This window comes from Equus asinus, chromosome 14 (genome assembly GCF_041296235.1).
Source record: "Equus asinus isolate D_3611 breed Donkey chromosome 14, EquAss-T2T_v2, whole genome shotgun sequence".
Lineage (NCBI taxonomy): Eukaryota > Metazoa > Chordata > Mammalia > Perissodactyla > Equidae > Equus > Equus asinus.
The window spans coordinates 14253392-14272232 of record NC_091803.1 but is presented as its reverse complement, the minus strand read 5'-3'; the positions used below and the strand labels follow the sequence as shown (position 1 = coordinate 14272232).

Here is an 18841-nt window from a genome sequence, read left to right as displayed (position 1 = left end):
AGATTAGATGGAGGAATGATAAGGATGGATATAGATTGATTATATTCTTTTAACAATAGTTATTAATGCCTTATATTATGTGCCAGGCGTTGTCCTAGGTGCTGGAAATACAGTGGTGAACAAAATAGATAAAATCATTGCCTTCATAGAATTTTCAGTTTTAGTGTGTTAAATGGATAATAAACAAATGTATTGTATGAAATAAACTTGGTTAAATTGGGGAATTTTAGGAGAATAAATAAAATAGATCATACAATATATTAGTGTGTTTAAAATTTTCAAAATAAGTAGCCTTAACAAACTGGAGGAAAACAGGCTTGTGCTGAAAAAAAACAGAACCCAAAGTGTAAGGAACAATGGAATAAACAGTTAGTGTCTAATATGTATGTGTGTATGTTTATAATTTTGATTATAGAAGCATAATATGGTCTGTATGTTCTTGAAAGAAAACTCTAAGAAGACTATGCAGGAACCAACCAAGATAGTCCAGGGCAATAATCTGCTCCTAATGTCATATGACATGGTAGTATAAGGAGCTGGAGGTATAAGTCTAATCTGGGCAGTCAAGTGATCTGAGTGGCCTTGTTCCATCTCCTGTACCTCTCAGTATTAGGGCAAGGATTGGATTTTAGCCTGGGAGATGGATGTTCACTCCTTTGGCAGTGCTTGTGAGTTGAACTGTGATTATAATGAATGTGTAAGCCGCTTTCTATAAATGAGCCACTCTTTCTGTTACTTACAGTTGCCAAGGAGAGGTGAGTCTTCCTGGAGTAGGAAGTAGAAAGGAGAGTATCCAATAGATAAAATTTTCATTAAGTACTGTGAAGGAAATGAAAAGAGTGTCGTAATGGAGACCTAATTAAGTTTGGGCCAGCCAGGGAATGCATTTGTAAGGAAATAACATTGAAGCTGAGACCTGAAGGAATGGTAGAAGTTAGCCAAGCGAAGAGTAGGAGAAAGAGTTTTAGGTAGGGTGAAGTTTGGCATATTCCAGGTACTAAAAGAAAGCCAGTCTGATTAGAGTTCAGAGAGCAAGGGAAGCAAGGCAGGAAAGTGGCTCGATAAATGTAAAGAGGTAGGCAGTAGCTAGATCAAACACAAAGTTATGAATTAAGTATTTTGTCCTAAGTGTGGTGGGAAGCCATTGGTGGATTTTAACCAGGGGAGTGACATAATCAAATTAACATTTTAAAATGATCCCTTTGGTGATTAATTGAATAATGGAATATGGGGGGACAAGAGTAGACCAGTTAAGAAGTTAGAGCTACATCCCACAACTAGAAGGACCTGCAACAAAGATATACAACTATGTACAGGGGGGTTTGGGAAGATAAAGCAGGAAAAAAAACCAAAAAAACATTGGCAACAGTTGTTAGCCCAGGTGCCAATCTTTCAAAAAAAAAAAAAAAGAAGAAGAAGAAGTTAGAGCTAGGGTTAGATCTTTTGCTGACTTGATGAAAGTGGAGACAGAGAAGTTGATGCTTTTAAGATATGTTTTTGGGGCCAGCCCCATGGCCGAATGGTTAAGTTTGTGCACTCAGCTTCAGCGGCCCAGGGTTTCTCTGGTTTGGATCCTGGGTGCGAACATGGCATTGTTCATCAGGCCTTGCAGAGGCAATGTCCCACATGCCACAGCTAGAAGGACCCACAACTAAAATACACAACTGGGGGCTTTGGGGAGAAGAAGGAAAAACTTTTAAAAAAAGATATGTTTCAGAGCTAAAATTGTCAGAACTTAGTAATGAATTAGATATTGTGGGTGAGAGAGAGGAAAGGGTATGTCAAAGATGACTGGCTTCTGGCTTGAGCAATTACATGAAAGGAGGTGGGGAAAAGTGGAGGAAGAGCAAATTTGTGGGGTAAGATCAAGGTTTTGGGTTGGGGCCCATTAGGTTTGTGATCATTGTGAGACATCCGAATAGAGATGTTAAAGAGCAAGGTGGCTCTAGGAATCTGGAGCTCAGAACAGAGGCTGTTAGTATACATTTGTGTGTTGTAAGATATGAAAATGGGTTCCAAAGCTATGGGAATGGGTGAGCTTGCCTCAGGAGAAAGTGTAGCATGGGGAGTGAAGACCCATGATTGGGCTTTGGAATGCCAACATTTAGAAATTGGATGAAGGAGGAGGAGAACCCAGTAAAGGAGACTGAGGGGGGACCTGCCAGAAGGATGGGAGGGGGAAACAGGGAATGAGGGATCACAGAACCCAAGGAAACTAGTGTGTCAGAAATGAGCGATCAACTGAAAAGCTCTTAACATGTGTCTGTGACACTATCTTCATTTTCAGAGAGCCATGTTGTGAGGCTCAAACAGTTTTCTGGAGCACATCATCTTCTCTTCTAAGTTGTTTGAAAGGAAATTTTAAAGAACTGTATGTTGCTGTCATTGGAAATTTCATCCCAAGCCACAAATACCTCGTTCTACATCATTAGGATAATTTTACCCCCACTCATTTTCTCATGAATGTTCATTATTTTCACAACCAATCATTTATTTTATTGATCTGTATTTACTTTTATGGTCCGTGGTCCCCAGACCCTTCCCCAACTCTTTTTTTCTAGTCTTGCTAGGTTACCTCTATAAACATCCAAAGCTATCATTGGCAACTGTCTTTTCAGACTAATATATTATCCCAATTAGTACTTTGTTCTTCAAAATAAAGTAACTGAGACAGTGACCCATAATACAAGATATTTTGAAAGGATCAAAATGTAGGTCAACTGCTTTTCTGAGGGCTGATTTTGGTGGGATGGAGGGCATCCCTTGTGTTCAGACATTTAAAGTAAAATTTGACAGTAGGAGAGTGAACTTACTGGAGAAACACATCGGTTGACAATAATTGTGAATATATGGTATACCTATGTGCCTGGTTGTGTGATTTTCCTTTAGCAACTCCCAGTTGAATGAGTGTAGGCACAGAAAAGGTAGAGTGGGTTCATTCAGGGTTGTGCTTTGCCAGCTGGGCAGGAGGAAGGACAGAAGGAAAGGGAATTGGAGATACACGCAGGAGAATCTAAGGAATCAAACTTGAGTAAGTATAGAGTGAAGAAAGGAGATTGCTGCTAGACTGAGAGGAAGGTAGGGGCCAGTGGATTGGAGATCTAGATAAAGTGAAAGTTGCTGTAGGGGCCTTTGAGCAAGTGAAGTGGAAGGATGGGGCATTTTTGTCAGAGAGGGCTGTTTGGATAAGTGGTTCAGGGGAGCGTGTGGTCTCTGTGGATGACTGGGTGGGGCATGCAGGAGTGGGAGTGGGTTACTGAAGTGAAGTGGGTTACTGAGGCGGTGTGGAAGAAAAGATCAAGGAACTCAGAGAATGGGATGCTTTGTGAGTTACTCCTGTGGAAATAGTGGTTATCTGGAATGAGGGCAAGAGGAGAAGAAGGCTGAACCAGATACCATCATCTTTACAAGGGAGATGAGAGGGTGGTCCATGGCATGGACCTCCAGGGAGGAAGGGTTTTTATAGGAGGGAGGATAGTATTGGTCTGGAAGTGACAATGGGGAGTAAAGATGATGCTGACCTCATTTTCTGGCCTGAAAGATGTGGGACGTGTGAGAAGGAACTGACTCCACTTGGAGGGCTGTGAGTGGAGGTGGGGTCAGGTAGGGGCAGTGTCATTAGTGTGTCACCAGGTTTCAAAAACGAGATAGAGGTTCAGAGAAAAGATTTAGGATATGTGGACCTTTGTTGCTTTTGTCTAGAATTCCAAAGAACACAGTGGAAGAGTTTGAGAGGGAGAAATGAGAGGCTGTGAGAGGCACTGAGTCAACTTAGAAGATGTGGGGATAGAGAAAGGTGGGGATGAGGGTTTAGAAGGTACTGGATAAAAGAAATGCTTGGTGTTTGAACAGCGCCTAAAGTAAATAATTGATTGAGAAATGATAGACTTAGACCTGTGTCTTTTGGAACGGGGTGAACTCAGGGCTGTTGGTCTCAAAGGCTGCAGCTTGAAATCAGTTGAAATTCAGATAGGAACTCTGGATGTTGTATGCAAAAGAGATGCTGGGTAGCCCTTCAAAAGAACTTTTCAGTAGTGATATGCCAGCAGAGAACGAGGCATTAGCTGGAAAAGTGCCCTGCAACTTTTTAAAGAACCATCAGTATAGTAAACACTCCTTTCTCCCCTGAGGAAAGGAGAGATGATAGCGTGGGGTAGGAGAAAGATTGAGATGTGAGACCTGGGTTCTAAGATCAGCTCTACCACCAATTTAGACTGATCTTCGGCAAGTCGATTATTTTCTCTGAGCCTTGGTTTTCCCATTTATAAATCAAGGATTGGACTGGTTGATCTCTAAGGCATTGTGATTCTGGCGGGGTGTGTATTGATTCTAGTTGGATTGAAGAAAGACGAGCACATGTTTTAGTCTCTTATTTCAGTTATTTTCCTGTCACAGATCAATGCCTAGTCTGGGTCCAGTGTTCCTCCCCAAACTGTGAGAAATGGAGGCGGCTTCGTGGAAATATTGATCCTTCAGTCCTTCCAGATAATTGGTCCTGTGACCAGAACACAGGTAGAATGGAGTGGAAATGTTTTTTCAGCTTTCATTGTTCCTCCCTTTCCTTGCCTGCATGTATCCTTTAGACTAAATATGTTGTAAGTATAGTTTCAACTCCAGGGGTCCTTGCAGTGTTTTGGAGACTGTCATATCAAGATGAATCTGGCATAATGGCATAGGAGAAGATACTCTGAAGAGTTATGTTGTGGGGAGGGGCCTGGAATCTAAATGTGTGTTCTGAGTGAATTCCACCTTCTTCAGGATTGGTCTGACCGTGTCAATTCTGACTAGATTATTAGTATTGGATTGGTGGATAGGAAAGAAAATGAGCTATATGGGGAAAAGCAGATGAGAGAGATCCAATGGCTTAGAATTGTAGAATGTTTGAAACTACTTGGTAGAGATTATGACAATCTAGTCCAGTCCAAGTATTTTACAGATGAGAAAACTGAGTCTCAGAGAAGTTGCTGTCATGATGTTACATAGATGGAAGCAGGGTCAGACCACGTGGGCTATAGGCAGAAGTTTGGAATCTTTTTCTGGAGTCTAAGGAGGCAGCGCTCCTACTTCTCCTGGCTGTACCTGCATTTCCTTCATGGGTCTTTCTTATTCTTCCTCCATGCTTGTCTCCCAGGTGCCCTTTTGGTCCCACCTGCTACATGTGCCAGTTTCTTCTTGTCCTCTCCCCTACTCTCATTCAGATTTTCACCTTTTGAGGCTCTTTCCTTCCCTTCCTCCTTCTCTCTTTTGGCAGACTTGGAGTATAATCGCTGTGATATCCCTGAGGAGACCTGGACAGGACGTGAGAGTGATGTGGCCTATGCCTCCTACATCCCAGGATCCATCATCTGGGCCAAGCAATATGGTTACCCGTGGTAGGGCACCATGGCATAGTCAGAGCGTCCTTCATCAACCTAGGAGTCGTAGATTCAAGCAGGGAGGGAAGGAAATGGAAAGCATTTATAATGGAAATGGTACCTGCCTTAGAAAGAGTGTGGGGTGAGGGAGAAGATAAAAGTACCAAGCTTGGGGTTTTGAAAAAGCATGTTTTCTGGAGGTTTCACAGTGGAAGTGGTATCTCCCGGGAAAAAAGGGCCTGACAGTTCTACCCTGGGTGGATAGAAAGAGGAGAGTGGCTCTAAGGCATTTTTAAAACATTGCGGTATGAGAGATATACAAAGTAAAGAGAACAAGGAAGGATAGGATAGTTTCCTCTTTGATGATGTCCCTAGTCAGAAGGTTTTGTTCTCAGGGTTGCCAGAAGGCCTAGAAGGCTAAGATTGGCGGAGGAGACTATCTTTGGGAACCTTTGTTTGCAGAATATATTGCCCTTTTCTGTACATGTATATTGATGAGTTTGTGTTCATCTAACTCCTTCTCTTCCATGCCCTGTACCCATCTCTCTTCTCCAGGTGGCCAGGCATGATAGAATCTGATCCTGACCTGGGGGAATATTTTCTGTTTGCTTCTCATCTAGATTCTCTGCCGGTGAGTCTTCCTGGTTCAGGATAGGTAGGTGCTCAGGCCAAAGTAATGAACAAATCATCCTAACAGATGTGCAGAGTTAGAAATATTGACATAGCCAACAGACATGAGCAGAAACAGACACTTAGAGTGACAAACTCAGAAATAAGTATTCACATATAGAAATAAACTTGAATCTAAATAAATATTTATTCGTTAGTAGGATATTTATGGTTTTGATAAATATGCTTTGGTTAGGATTTCTGAGGTCAGGATGGAACAATGGAATGAGCTGGGGTAGGTGGGTCAAGTATAAGGTGCAGACGAGGCCCAGCACCTCCTTCCTTGTGAATCCTCAGTTATTCCCCTGCCTTTTCTGGCTAGAGGGGCAAGGCAGGGAGAAGGACAGGAAGCCATAACAGAACCGTCTTTTATTTCAGTCTAAGTACCATGTGACATTTTTTGGGGAAACAGTCTCTCGTGCTTGGATCCCAGTCAACATGCTAAAGAACTTCCAGGAGCTGTCCCTGGAGTTAACTGGAGTGGTGAGCAACCCTCGGGGGTCACTTTTGTTACAGGGAGCTTGAAAATGAAATCTTCCCTTTATTAAACATGATTTTCTCCCGGGGGAAGCTGTGTTGGGAGAAAGTCTCATGTTTGACCAAGTGTGCAAGAGTGAGGTGATTCATGAGGGACTCTTCTTTCTACCAGGATTGGAGCAGGATAATGATTTTTCTTAGTCTCCTTTCCTGCCTGTAGTTAGAGGGTCTTCCTGAAGACCATGGTTTTCTACAGTTTAGTTAAAGCAGGTGTGGCAGAAATGAGGGCACAGATTAACTCAGGGTTTCTCAGTCTTGGCACTTTTGACATTTTGGGCCAGATAATTCTTTGTTGTGGAGGGCTGTCCTGTGCATTGTAGGATGTTTAGCAGCATCCCTGGGCTCTGCTGGCATCTAGCCAGTAGCACCACCCATCCCTAGGTGTGACAACTGAAAAATTGTCTCTAGACATTGACAGATATCTTCTGGGAGGAACAATTTTTCCCACTGAATTAACTAAATAATATAAAAAATAAATTACATTTATTATACAGATATTATATATAATATAATTATATATAAAATAATTAACTAAATAATATTTTCTTCCTATAATCATTTTGGGTTCAACCTGCCTTACAAATGAACAGAGGCCCCATATTTCAGGGGCCTTAGAAAATCAGGCACTGAGTATTAAATCAAGCAACTGGCTCTAAAGAAACTTGTGCGAAGCTTAAAAGTGTAATCACCTAAACTCATTTAATCTTACCTTTTCACATTTCCATGGGATTTACTTTGGAGAGGACACCAAAATGTTGGTTGAAAATATTGCCGGGAACTGGTGAAAGGTTTGTTGAGGGGCAGGGTTGGGTGTGGCGGGGTTAGTGTCTCTGAACTCAAAAGATTAAGAATAGGAGTATCATATCAATATCAGGAACCAGAAATAAATGTAGTTAAAGATAATGTCTGGTGAGTAGCAGTACATTGGGGTCACTTCTCTAATATTTATCACTGACTCTAATCTTCCATTTCAGAAAAAGTACAGGAACAAGGACTGTAGCCAGAAACTGGGGGCAGCCGTGGTGATGGCTCAGGAGGCAGAACAGATCAGTATTCAGGTAGGAGAGTATTCAGAACACATGTCTCCTCCTCTTTGGGCCTTGGCACGCAAAGCAAACCATGTACTCCCTACTGTGGAAAACCAGCTTGTCCTTCCCCATTACACAGTCTTAGTCTTAGAACTAGTCTTTTCTTCCCAAGCCAGATTCCCTTGACTCATTGACTCATCCATTCTTTTCCCTGCCCTTGGACAAATGGGATCTCCTTTCAGCCCGGGCAGATACAGTTTGTGGTAGGGAGACTCCTACTTCGTACTTCCATATTTAACTTCAAGTCTCAGATGTATGTACCTTAACCTCTCTTTTATTCAGAGTCAGTTTTTACTCTCAAATTCTTCTTTTGGGGCTGAGTGGAGACAGACAAACAGTGAATATCCTCTTCCCAGTTATTTACTGAGTTATAAATAAACTAGAAAAAGATTATAACAATATTATATATTATAATTATTTATTATAATATTATAATATTTAATCTTCATAAAAATCTAGATAAACCTAATGAAATTTCAAGTGAAACGGTATGGAATATGAATATAAATTCCAAATCTTGAAGTCAGAGCCAAAAGTAGCGCCTGGGAGAGTAGTGGATGATGCTTTTGTTTCTTGGTTCCCTCAGGAGCGGGTTATCTTGTTTGGTTTCCAGAGCCGATACAACGGATCTGACAGTAGAGGAGAAGGAAAAGGTAGGATAAGGACTTGGGGGGGGGGGCGGATTCCTTCAAGAGGGCAGCAACTGAAGCTTTTCTTTGTTTTATATCCAATGTTGTCAGCCTAGTTCTGGATTCTATAATAGGAGGCTCTCCATGAATGCCACTGACCAGGTGTCCAGGATGGATGGATGGGTGGAGAAAGGAATGGAGAAAAGGGGTTGAGGAGGGAGGGTGCACAATGAATAGTGATGGGACTTAGAAAAGGATGGAACCATCATCTATGAAGCTAGGATCGTGTTTTTTGGAGAAAATACCACTTGGACATGAAAGGCAGAGTTAGAAGACTGATAATCTGGGATCAGCTCCATTAACTCATCACTTATTTTATTGGATAAATTATTTAGCCTTTCCTTCCTGTTCCTGTTCTAGACTTAATGCTCTCTGGGGCTAACAGCCCAGATTCCTGCGTGGAAAAAGAAGTGGAAGAGTCAGAGTTGGAGGAGAAGGAGGAAGAGAAAAAAGTAAGATTGATCTTGGGGATTCCTTTTAGGGGATCCCTGTAGGGCATCTGGTTAGCATGGATTTGTATTTACTAAGGAACCATCCTGTCCCTTCCTCTGGGTAGCACTGACTGGCTAGTCTTATCTCTTAGAGGCCTCCAGGTAAGGAGACTCTCCTCTTTCTTCAGTTATTCTTTCTAATATCTCACATCTCAAGGAACTTATTTCTTGATTGTCATCTCAGTTCATATTGTAGATCTTTGCTTCTTACTGGAGCAATTTCAGAAAATATCAGGTTGCCTTTCTTCACTCCCTCTTCTCCCCTATGTGGACACTTAAGATATTCATTCACTTGTTTCCTTAGTTTCTTTTCAGGCATATGAAATATAGATTTTTTTCATATTTAAATACTTTTTTTAGAGTAGTTTTAGGTTCACAGAAAAAGTGAGAGGAAGTTAGAGTTCCCATTTATTCCTGCCCCGACACATGCGTACCCTCCCCCATCATCAACATTCCCCACCAGAATAGTGCATTTGTTTACAATTGATGAACCTATATTGACACATCAATATTGCCCAAAGTCCATAGTTTACATTAGGGTTCACTCTTGGTTTTGTAAATTTTATGGGTTTGGACAAAATATAATGGCATGTATCCATCACTTTAGTATCATACAGAGTATTTTCACTGCCCTAAAAATCCTGTGTGCTGCACCTATTCATCCCTCTCTTCCCATACCCCTCAACCCATGACAACCATTGATCTTTTTACTGTCTCCATAGTTTTGCCTTCTCCAGAATGTCATATAGTTGGATCATACAGTGTGTAGCCTATCAGACAGGTTTTGTTCACATAGAAATATGCATTTAAGGTTCCTCCATGTCTTTTCATGGCTTGATAGCTCATTTCTTTTTTTGCTGAATAATATTCCGTTTTCTGGATGCATCACAAGTTTATTTGTTCATTCACCTACTAAAGGATATCTTGGTTCTTCCAAGTGTGGGCGATTATGAATAAAGCTGCTGTAAACACCTGTGTACAGGTTTTTGTGGGAATGTAAGTTTTCAGTTCTTTTGTGTAAATACCAAGGAGCTTGATTGCTGGATCTTATGGTAAGAGTATGTGCAATTTTGTAAGAAACCGTCAACCTGTCTTCCAAAGTGGCTGTATCATTTTGCATTCCCATCAGCAATGAATGAGAGTTCCTGTTGCTCCACATCCTTGCCAACATTTGATGTGGTCAGTGTTCCAGATTTTGGTCATTCTAATAGGTGTGTGGTGGTATCTCATTGTTTTTTAAATTGCATTTCTCTCATGACATATGATATGGAGCATCTTTTCATATTCTTTTTGGCCATCTGTATATCTTTGGTGAGGTGTCCATTAAAGTGTTTGGTCCATTTTTTAATTGGGTTTATTTTCTTATTGTTGAGTTTTATGAGTTCTTCATATATTTTAGATAGCAGTCCTTTATCAGATGTGGCTTTTGCAAACATGCAAATATTTTCTTTCAGTCTGTGGCTTGGCTTTTCATTCTCTCTACATTGTCTTTTGTAGAGCGGAAGTTTTTAATTTTAATGAAGTCCAGCCTATCAATTATTTCTTTCATGGGTTGTGCCTCTGGTGTTGTATAGAAAAAGTCATTGCCATATCCAAGGTCATCTAGGTTTTTTTGTATGTTATGTTCCAGGAGTTTTATAGTTTTTCACTTTACATTTAGATCTATAATACATTTTGAGTTAACTTTTAAAAAAATTTTTAATTCTTTTTTATTGAGGTCATATTACAACATTGTCTAAATTTCATGTATGTTTAAGTGTACATTATTAAATGTCAGTTTCTATATAGACTGCATTGTGTTCATCGCCAATAGTCTAGTTTTTATCTGTCACCATGTATATGTGCCCCTTTACTCCTTTCGCCCTCCCCCAACCCCCTTTCCCTCTGGTAACCACTAGTCTGTTCTACTTATCCATGTGTTTGTTTATCTTCCACATATGAGTGAAATCATATGGTGTTTGTCTTTTCTGTCTGGCTTATTTCACTTAGCATAATACCCTCAAGGTACATCCATGTTGTTGCAAATGGCACAATTTTGTCTTTTTTATGGCTGAGTAGTATTCCATTGTATGTATATATCACATCTTCTTTATCCTTTCATCAGTTGATGGGCACTTGGGTTGCTTCCAAGTCTTGGCTATTGTGAATAATGCTGTGATGAACATAGGGATGCATAAATCTCTTCGTATTATTTCATATTCTTTGGATAAATACCCAGTAATGGGATAGCTGGATTATATGGTATTTCTATTTTTAATTTTTTGAGAAATATCCATACTGTTTTCCACAGTGGCCATACTAGTTTGCTTTTCCACCAGCAGTGCATGAGGGTTCCCTTTTCTCCACATCCTCTCCAACATTTATTTCTTGTCTTGTTTATTAAAGCCATTCTGACAGGTGTAAGGTGATATCTCATTGTGATTTTGATTTGCATTTCCCTAATAATTAGTGATGTTGGACATCTTTTCATGTACCTGTTGGCCATCTGTATATCTTCTCTGGAAAAATGTCTGCTCATATCCTCTGCCTATTTTTTTTTTTCCTGAGGAAGATTAGCCCTGAGCTAACATCTGTGCCAATCTTCCTCTATTTTATATGTGGGTTGCTGCCACAGCATGGCTGATGAGTGGTGTAGGTCCATGCCTGAGATCCAAATCTGTGAACCTAGGCCGCTGAAGCAGAGCATGCCGAGCTTAACCACTAGGCCATGGGACTGGCCCTTCCTCTGCCTATTTGTTTTTTTCTTGTTGAGTTTTATGAGTTATTTATATATTTTGAAAATTAACCCTTTATTGGAGATATTATTTGCAAATATTTTCATTTTGAGTTAATTTTTGAGAGAAGTGTAAAGTCTGTGTCTAGATTCATGTTTTTACATGTGGACATCCAGTTCCAGCACTGTTTGTTGAAAAGACTATCTTTGCTCCATTGTATTGCTTTTGCTCCTTTGTCAAAGATCAGCTGACTGTATTTATGTGGATCTATTTCTGGGCTCTCTGTTCTTTTCCATTGATCTATTTGTCTATTCTTTTGCCAATACCACAGTGTCTTGATTACTGTAGCTTTACAGTAAGTCTTGAAGTCAGCTAGGGTCAGTCCTCCAATTTTGTTCTTCTCCTTCAATATTGTGTTGGCTATTCTGGGTATTTTGCCCCTGCATATAAACTTTTGGATCAGTTTGTCAATATCTACAAAATAACTTGCTGGGATTTGGATTAGAATTGCATTGACTCTATAGATCAAGTTGGGAAAAACTGACATCTTGACAATATTGAGTCTTCCTATCCACAAACATGGACTCTCTCTCCACTTATTTACTTCTTTGATTTCATTCATCAGAGTTTTGTAGTTTTCCTCATACAGATCTTGTACATATTTTGTTAGATTTATACCTAAACCTTTTTTTTTTTTGGTGCTACTATAAGTGGTATTATGTTTTTTTTTTTTTTTGAGGAAGATTAGCCCTGAGCTAACTACTGCCAATCCTCCTCTTTTTTGCTGAGGAAGACTGGCCCTGGGCTAATATCCATGCCCATCTTCCTCTACTTTATACGTGGGATGCCTACCACAGAATGGTGTGCCAAGTGGTGCGATGTCGGCACCTGGGATCCGAACCTGTGAACCCCGGGCTGCTGGGAAGCAGAACATACGAACTTGACTGCTGCACCACAGGGCCGGCCCCAGTGGTATTATGTTTTTAATATCAAATTCCACTTGTTCATTGCTAGTATATAGGAAAGCGATTGACTTTTGGATATTAACCTTGTATCCTGCAATCTTGCTATAAGCACTTATTAGTTGCTGTTTTTTTGTTGATTCTTTCAGATTTTCTACATAGACAATCATGTCATCTGTAGATAAAGACAGTTTTATTTCTTCCTTTGCAATTTCTATACTTTTTATTTCCTTTTGTCTTATTGCATTAGCTAGAACTTCCAATATGATGTTGAAAAAGAGTGGTGAGAGGGGACACACTTGGCTTGTTCCTCATCTTAGTGGGAAAGCTTCTAGTTCTCACCTTTAAGTATGATGTTAGTTGTAGGTTTTTTTGTAGATACTCTTTATCAAGTTGAGAAAGTTCCTCTCTATTCCTAGTTTACTGAGAGTTTTTACGTGAATGGGTGTTGGATTTTGTCAAATCTTTTTCCACATCTATTGATATGATCATGTGATTTTTCTTTTTTAGCCTGTTGATGTGATGGATTATGTTAATTGATTTTTGAATGTTGAAGCAGCCTTGCATAAATCTGCTTGTTCATGGTGTATAATTCTTTTTGTGCATTGTTGGATTCTATTTGCTAATATTTTGTTGAGGATTTTTGCATCTCTGTTCATAAGAGATATTAGTCTATAGTTTTCCTTTCTTGTAGTGTCTTTGTCTGGTTTTGGTATTGGGGCAATGCTGGCCTCATAGAACAGGTTAGGAAGTATTCTCTCTGCTTCTATCCTCTGAAAGAGATTATAGAGAATTGGTATATTTTTTTCTGTAGATGTTTGGTAGAATTCACCAGTGAACCCATCTGGGCCTGGTTCTTTTTTGTTTGGAAGGTTATTAGTTATTGATTCAATGTCTTTAATAAACATAGGCCTATTTAGATTATCTATTTCTTCTTGTGTAAGTTTTGGCAGATTGTGTCTTTTAAGGAATCGGTGCATTTCATCTCCATTAGCAAATTTGTGGGCATACAGTTGTTCATAGTATTCCTTTATTATCCTGTTAATGTCCATGGGATCTGTAGTGATATCCCTTCTTTAATTTCTGATATTAGTAATCTGTCTCCCATCTCTTTTTTTCTTAGTTAGCCTGGCTAGAGGCTTATCAATTTTATTGATCTTTTCAAAGAACCAGCTTTTAGTTTCATTGATTTCCTCTACTGCTTTCCTGTTTTCAGTTTCATTGATTTCTGCTCTAATTCTTATTATTTCTTCTCTTCTGCTTACTTTGGATTTAATTTGCTCTTCTTTTTCTAGTTTCCTAAGATTGAAACTTAGATTATTGATGTTAGATCTTTCTTCTTTTCTAATATATGCATTTACTGCTATAAGTTTCCCTCTAAGCACTGCTTTTGCTGCATCCCACAAATTTTGATTAGTTGTGTTTTCATTTTCATTTAGTTCAATATATTTTAAAATGTCTCCTGAGATTTCTTCTTTGACTCATGTATTATTTAGAAGTGTGTTGTTTGATCTCCATGTCTTTTGGGATTTTCCAGTTGTCTGTATGTTATTGACTTCTAGTTTAATTCCATTGTGGTGTGAGAGCAGACATTGTATGATTTCAATATATTAAATTTGTTAAGTTGTATTTTATGGCCCAGAATGTGGTCACTTTTGGTGAATGCTCCACATGAGCTTGAGAGGAATGTATATTCACCAACAACAGTTGGGTGAAATAGTTTATAGATGTCTATTGTATCTAGTTGATTGATGGTGTTGTTGAGTTCAACTATGTCCTTGCTGATTTTCTGCCTGTTGGATCTGTCCATTTCTGAGAGAAGAGTGTTGAAGTCTCCAACTATGATATTGGATTCAACTATTTCTCTTGGCACTTCTGTCAGTTTTTGCTTCACATAGTTTGGTGCTCTGTTTTTTGGCACGTATGCTTTAAGGATTGTTATTTCTTCTTGGAGAATTGACCCGTTTATCATTATATAATGCCCTTCTTTATCCCTAATGACTTGCCTTACTTTGAAGTCCTCTTTGTCTGACATTAATATAGCTACTCCTTCTTTCTTTTGATTAGTGTTAGTATGGTATGTTTTTCTTCATCTGTTTACTTTATATGTATCTTTATGTTTAAAGTGGGTTTCTTGTAGACAATGTATAGTTGGGTCTTGTTTTTTGATCCACTCTGAAATCTTTGTCTTTTAATTGGTGCATTTAGGCTGTTGACATTCAAAATAATTATTATTATAGTTGGATTAATGTCTGCAATATTTGTTACTGTTTTCTGTTTGTTGCTCTTGTTCTTTCTTCCTATTTTCGACTTGCACTCTTTTTCTGCCTTTTGTGAATTTAATTGAGAATTCTATATGATTCCATTTTCTCTCCTTCCATGGCATATCAGGTAAGGTGTTGTCTTCCTTTAGCTTCTTTTAGGACTTTATCTTTGATTTTTTGTAGTTTGAAAATGATATGCCTAGGTGTAGTTGTTTAGTATTTATCCTTCTTGGTGTTTGCTGAGCTTCCTGGATCTGTGGTTTGGTGCCTGGCATTAATTTGGGGAAATTCTCCGTCATTGTTGTTTTCAGTATTTCTTTGGTTTCTTTCTGTTTTTCTTCTCCTGGCATTCCCATTATGTGTATGTTACACATTTTGTAGTTGTCCAACAATCCTTGGATATTTTGTTCTCTTTTTTTAGTCTTTGTTCTCTTTGCTTTTCAGTTTTGAAGGTTTCTGTTGAGATATCCTCAAGCTCAGAGATTCTTTCCTTAGCCATGTCCAGTCTACTAATAAGCCCATTAAAGGCATTCTTCGTTTCTGTTACAGTGTTTCTGATCTCTAAAATTTCCTTTGAATCTTTCTTAGGATTTGCATCTCTTTGCTTACATTGCCCATCTGTTCTTACACACTGACTACTTAATCCATGAGAGCCCTTTGCATATTAGTCATATTTACTTTAAATTTCCAGTCTGATAATTCCATGCCATGTTTGTTTTTGATACTTGCTTTGTCTCTTCAAATTGTGTTTTTTTGCCTTTTTATATCCTTACAGTTTTTTCTTGACTGCCAGATATAATGTATCAGGTAAAAGGAACTGTTGTAAATATGCCTTTAGTAATGGAGTGGTTAGGTGTTGGGGGAGGGGAAGTATTCTATAGTCCTATGATTGGGTCTCAGCCTTTTAATGAACCTGTGTCTCTGGACTGTGCACTTCACAAGTGTTTCTTGTTTTTTTTTTTTTCTCTCCCCTTAGCTGGGACAGGATAATTAGAGTGGGCTGGAGTGGGTTTTTCCCTTCCTCTAGGACAGTTAGGCTCTGGTTAACGTCTGAGGGCAGGATAAAGTGCTCTGATATATTCCCAAATGTTTCCTTTTCCCCTCCCCTTGCTGGAAGCATGAAGGGATTTTTCTCTGATATTTTCTGTGAGAATCTAGTTGGGCTCCTGGAGGTAAAACTCACAAAAGTTTGGGAGCCCTCCATGACTGGGTCCCCCTAGAGTTTTTAACTCTCAGACTTGTCTGCTCTGAGCAATTCATTTACTGCTGTTGAGGTTTTGCTGTCTGGCACTGGTTCTCATGGTGATTTCTGCTTATGAGTCTAGGCTCTGGTGAGCCAGGACTCCCTGTGTTTGCCTCTCTGTCTCTTCAGTCTTGAGGACAACAGTTTCCCTTGTGTCTCACCTCTCTTAGGAATCCAAGAAGAGCTATCGATTTTTCAGTCTATTCAGCTTTTTAGTTGTTGTTAGAACAGAATGGTGACTTCCAAGCTCCCTACATGTAGAACTGTAAACTGGAAGTCCTGAAATATAGATTTTTTTCACTTTCTCTTTTAATTTTTAATTTACCAATTTTTATCATGTTTGTGGCCTACCTTTATTTTCTTCTCTTGTGCATAAACCCTTGCATTGACTAATATCAAGTCGAATGGGAAAGATGAACATTTTTCTCTTTGTTGTCATTGAATTAAACAGTATCAGGCTCACTGTTTTGACTAATTTGAACCTAATTTGACTCCCTTAAGTGCACCTGTCATGTCTGTAGTATCCCACTGTGTTAAAAACACAATTATGTGACTTCATTTATATTTTCTTATTGTTCTCTCCCATTCTCAGGACCCAACTATGCCCAGTCCCAAGCCAACCAAAGTTCAGACAAAAAAACCCAAGGCAAGAGGTAAGCAAGCCAGCTGGAAACGGGACCTGTGCTACAGTTAAGGCAGAGCAGAAGCAGAAAGTGGAAGGGGTCTCCAGGCAGCCAGACCTTACTGACTGTCTCAGCTCCAGAACCTGGGAAATGGGCAGGATTCATGCTAGCATCAATGGGGAAGCTATGGCCTCCTTGCTTCCATGTATTGAATTATAAAATCTCAGGTTAAAGGCAGAATGAGTATTTTAAATTCTTAGCCAAGAAGGATGACTTCCTAGAGACTCTGAGAATTGTAAAGAGAAGATCTAGGGGGAAAAGAAATATTTGGGAAAAAGAAAGGAAGTGAAAGAACTCACTAGACTGAGAATGAGCAGAAGACGCAGGGCAGAGACTGAATGTGGAGGGGAGGAGGGTCTGTGGACCCATGTCAGACTGTCATTTAGAGAGAAATAATCAAATGTCCTTCATGCGTGGGGGTGATGTAGGCAAAGCAGATGGACGAGATGGGACTCTGCAAAGGAAGACAATGAAAAGACCTCTGGGAAATGAGTCCGAAGCTCTTCCTGTACCCATAACGGGAAGGAAAGAAGGGCACGGGAATTCAGACCCCGACCAGCCAGGTGAGGCTCGGGCTGGGGAAAAGCTATGGGGAACTGAGGTGCATGTCTGTGTCTCCTCTCCCTACATCATTTACCAATTCTACAGCTTTTCATTACGTTAAAAAAACCCCAAAAATTAAGCCAAAAGGGCATCTTTCAGATTGTAGAACACAGCACACACTGTAGAAACATAATGGTTATTGATTTAATTTGATCCAGGGACAGGAGAATGGTAAGGAGGCGGGAACATACATATAGTATGTGTTGCTGTGGACTGGTAGATAGACACTCCCATGCTTATTCCCTTTAATTCTTTCAATATCTCTGTGACTGGATATTTGCCACTTTAAAGATGAGGAGACTGAAGCTCAAAGGGTTTAAAATTCGCTTAAGACCTAAGTCTAGCCTATGTGACCCATGGCTTGAATCCAGGTCTTTCTGACTCCAAGGTCCAGGTTCTTTTGACTGAAAAAGGTCATCATTTCCAGAGATTTTTTGGAAATAGAAATTTAGGAGTTTGCTTTGTGAAAGGTAAGAACAGATGACCTAATAGGAATCTCAGCTTTGTCACTTTTTCACTTAGGCCCTAAGAAAAAATTTAAAGCTCCTCAAAGCAAGGCCTCAGTAACCAGCTCATCTGAGGAACAAGAAGCTAGAATGGTGCCAAAGGGCCTGATCCCACCAGCTCATTGCAGGGCCTGTCCTGCGGTGGGGAAAGAAGGGCCTGGACCCCAGGAGCCACCATGTCAGGAGGCTGGAAATTTCCTCTCTGACGATGAAGCCTCCAGTGACCTGGACCTGGACCAACTCATGGAAGATGTTGGAAAAGAGCGGGAGCAGAGGGAGGAGCTGCCGCATAGTGACGATGCAGAGGAGCTCACCATGGCCTTCTTTGAGGAATAGTTGTGCGCTCTTTTCTCCTTCCTGCTGTCTCACCCTCCTTCCCTGGGAGCAGGAGGGACAGCCTCTCAGAGGGCCCCTGAGAAGCTGATAAGTGTTGGGGCTGTTCATTGGCCCCAAGGTTAATTGGCCAAATTTGGAGTTGTGCAGTTTATGTGTTAATAAAACGGGTTATTGTTTTAATTGGTTTGGTTCATCTCTAACCAGGTGCTTCCTTTTGGCTTTGCTCCCTCCTCCTCCATGTCACCATGTCACATCATTGTTTCTGGGGGGAGGCCTGCTCAGTATGGGAAGCTGGGAAGGCAGTGACCCCTGAGTCCTGGGAGAAGGACATCGAGACTGGGTTCAAATCCTGGCTCAGTCACTTACTAGCTATGTGGCCTTAGGAAAAGCACTGTGGCCATTCTGGTTCTTGTTTTCATGCTTCAAGTGAGTACATCTAATACCAGATAGGGTCGTTGATGATGTTTAAATGAAGTGATGCTTGTGAAGCACTTAGACGATACCTGCTACTTATTTTCCTTAGGGAAGGAGAATGGTTCGACTGGGGGCAGTCGTTGAGTTCTAGGCTGGCTACAGTGTTTGGGGATTATTGTTCCCTGGCCTGAGGCGGTCACTGAACAAAAGTACTGGAGGAGGGATCTTGGCTGTGAGCGCTCGATTAGAATTCATTGTTGGCGAGAAGGACAGAAGGTGAAGGGGACA

General features: G+C 40.2%; 1 protein-coding gene across 1 annotated transcript; it reads left to right on the top strand.

Annotated features, from left to right (window-relative positions):
• The first annotated feature begins 5254 nt into the window (after positions 1-5254).
• ZCWPW1 (zinc finger CW-type and PWWP domain containing 1) lies at positions 5255-18688 on the top strand. Its single transcript, XM_044746625.2, has 9 exons — positions 5255-5372; positions 5910-5985; positions 6402-6506; positions 7535-7618; positions 8235-8301; positions 8698-8789; positions 16604-16664; positions 17123-17257; positions 17820-18688. Exons 2-9 carry the CDS (start codon positions 5920-5922, stop codon positions 18137-18139), a joined length of 930 nt encoding a protein of 309 aa, XP_044602560.2. The 5' UTR covers positions 5255-5372; positions 5910-5919; the 3' UTR covers positions 18140-18688.
• Positions 18689-18841: the final 153 nt, after the last annotated feature.

Excerpts from the sequence above, each read along its gene's own strand:
- ZCWPW1 (XM_044746625.2), top strand. The coding sequence starts at position 5,920 with ATGATAGAATCTGATCCTGACCTGGGGGAATATTTTCTGTTTGCTTCT. Across the intron at positions 8,302-8,697 it reads CAGTAGAGGAGAAGGAAAAG|ACTTAATGCTCTCTGGGGCT; the intron begins GTAGGATAAGGA and ends TTCCTGTTCTAG. Across the intron at positions 17,258-17,819 it reads TTCAGACCCCGACCAGCCAG|GCCCTAAGAAAAAATTTAAA; the intron begins GTGAGGCTCGGG and ends TTTTTCACTTAG.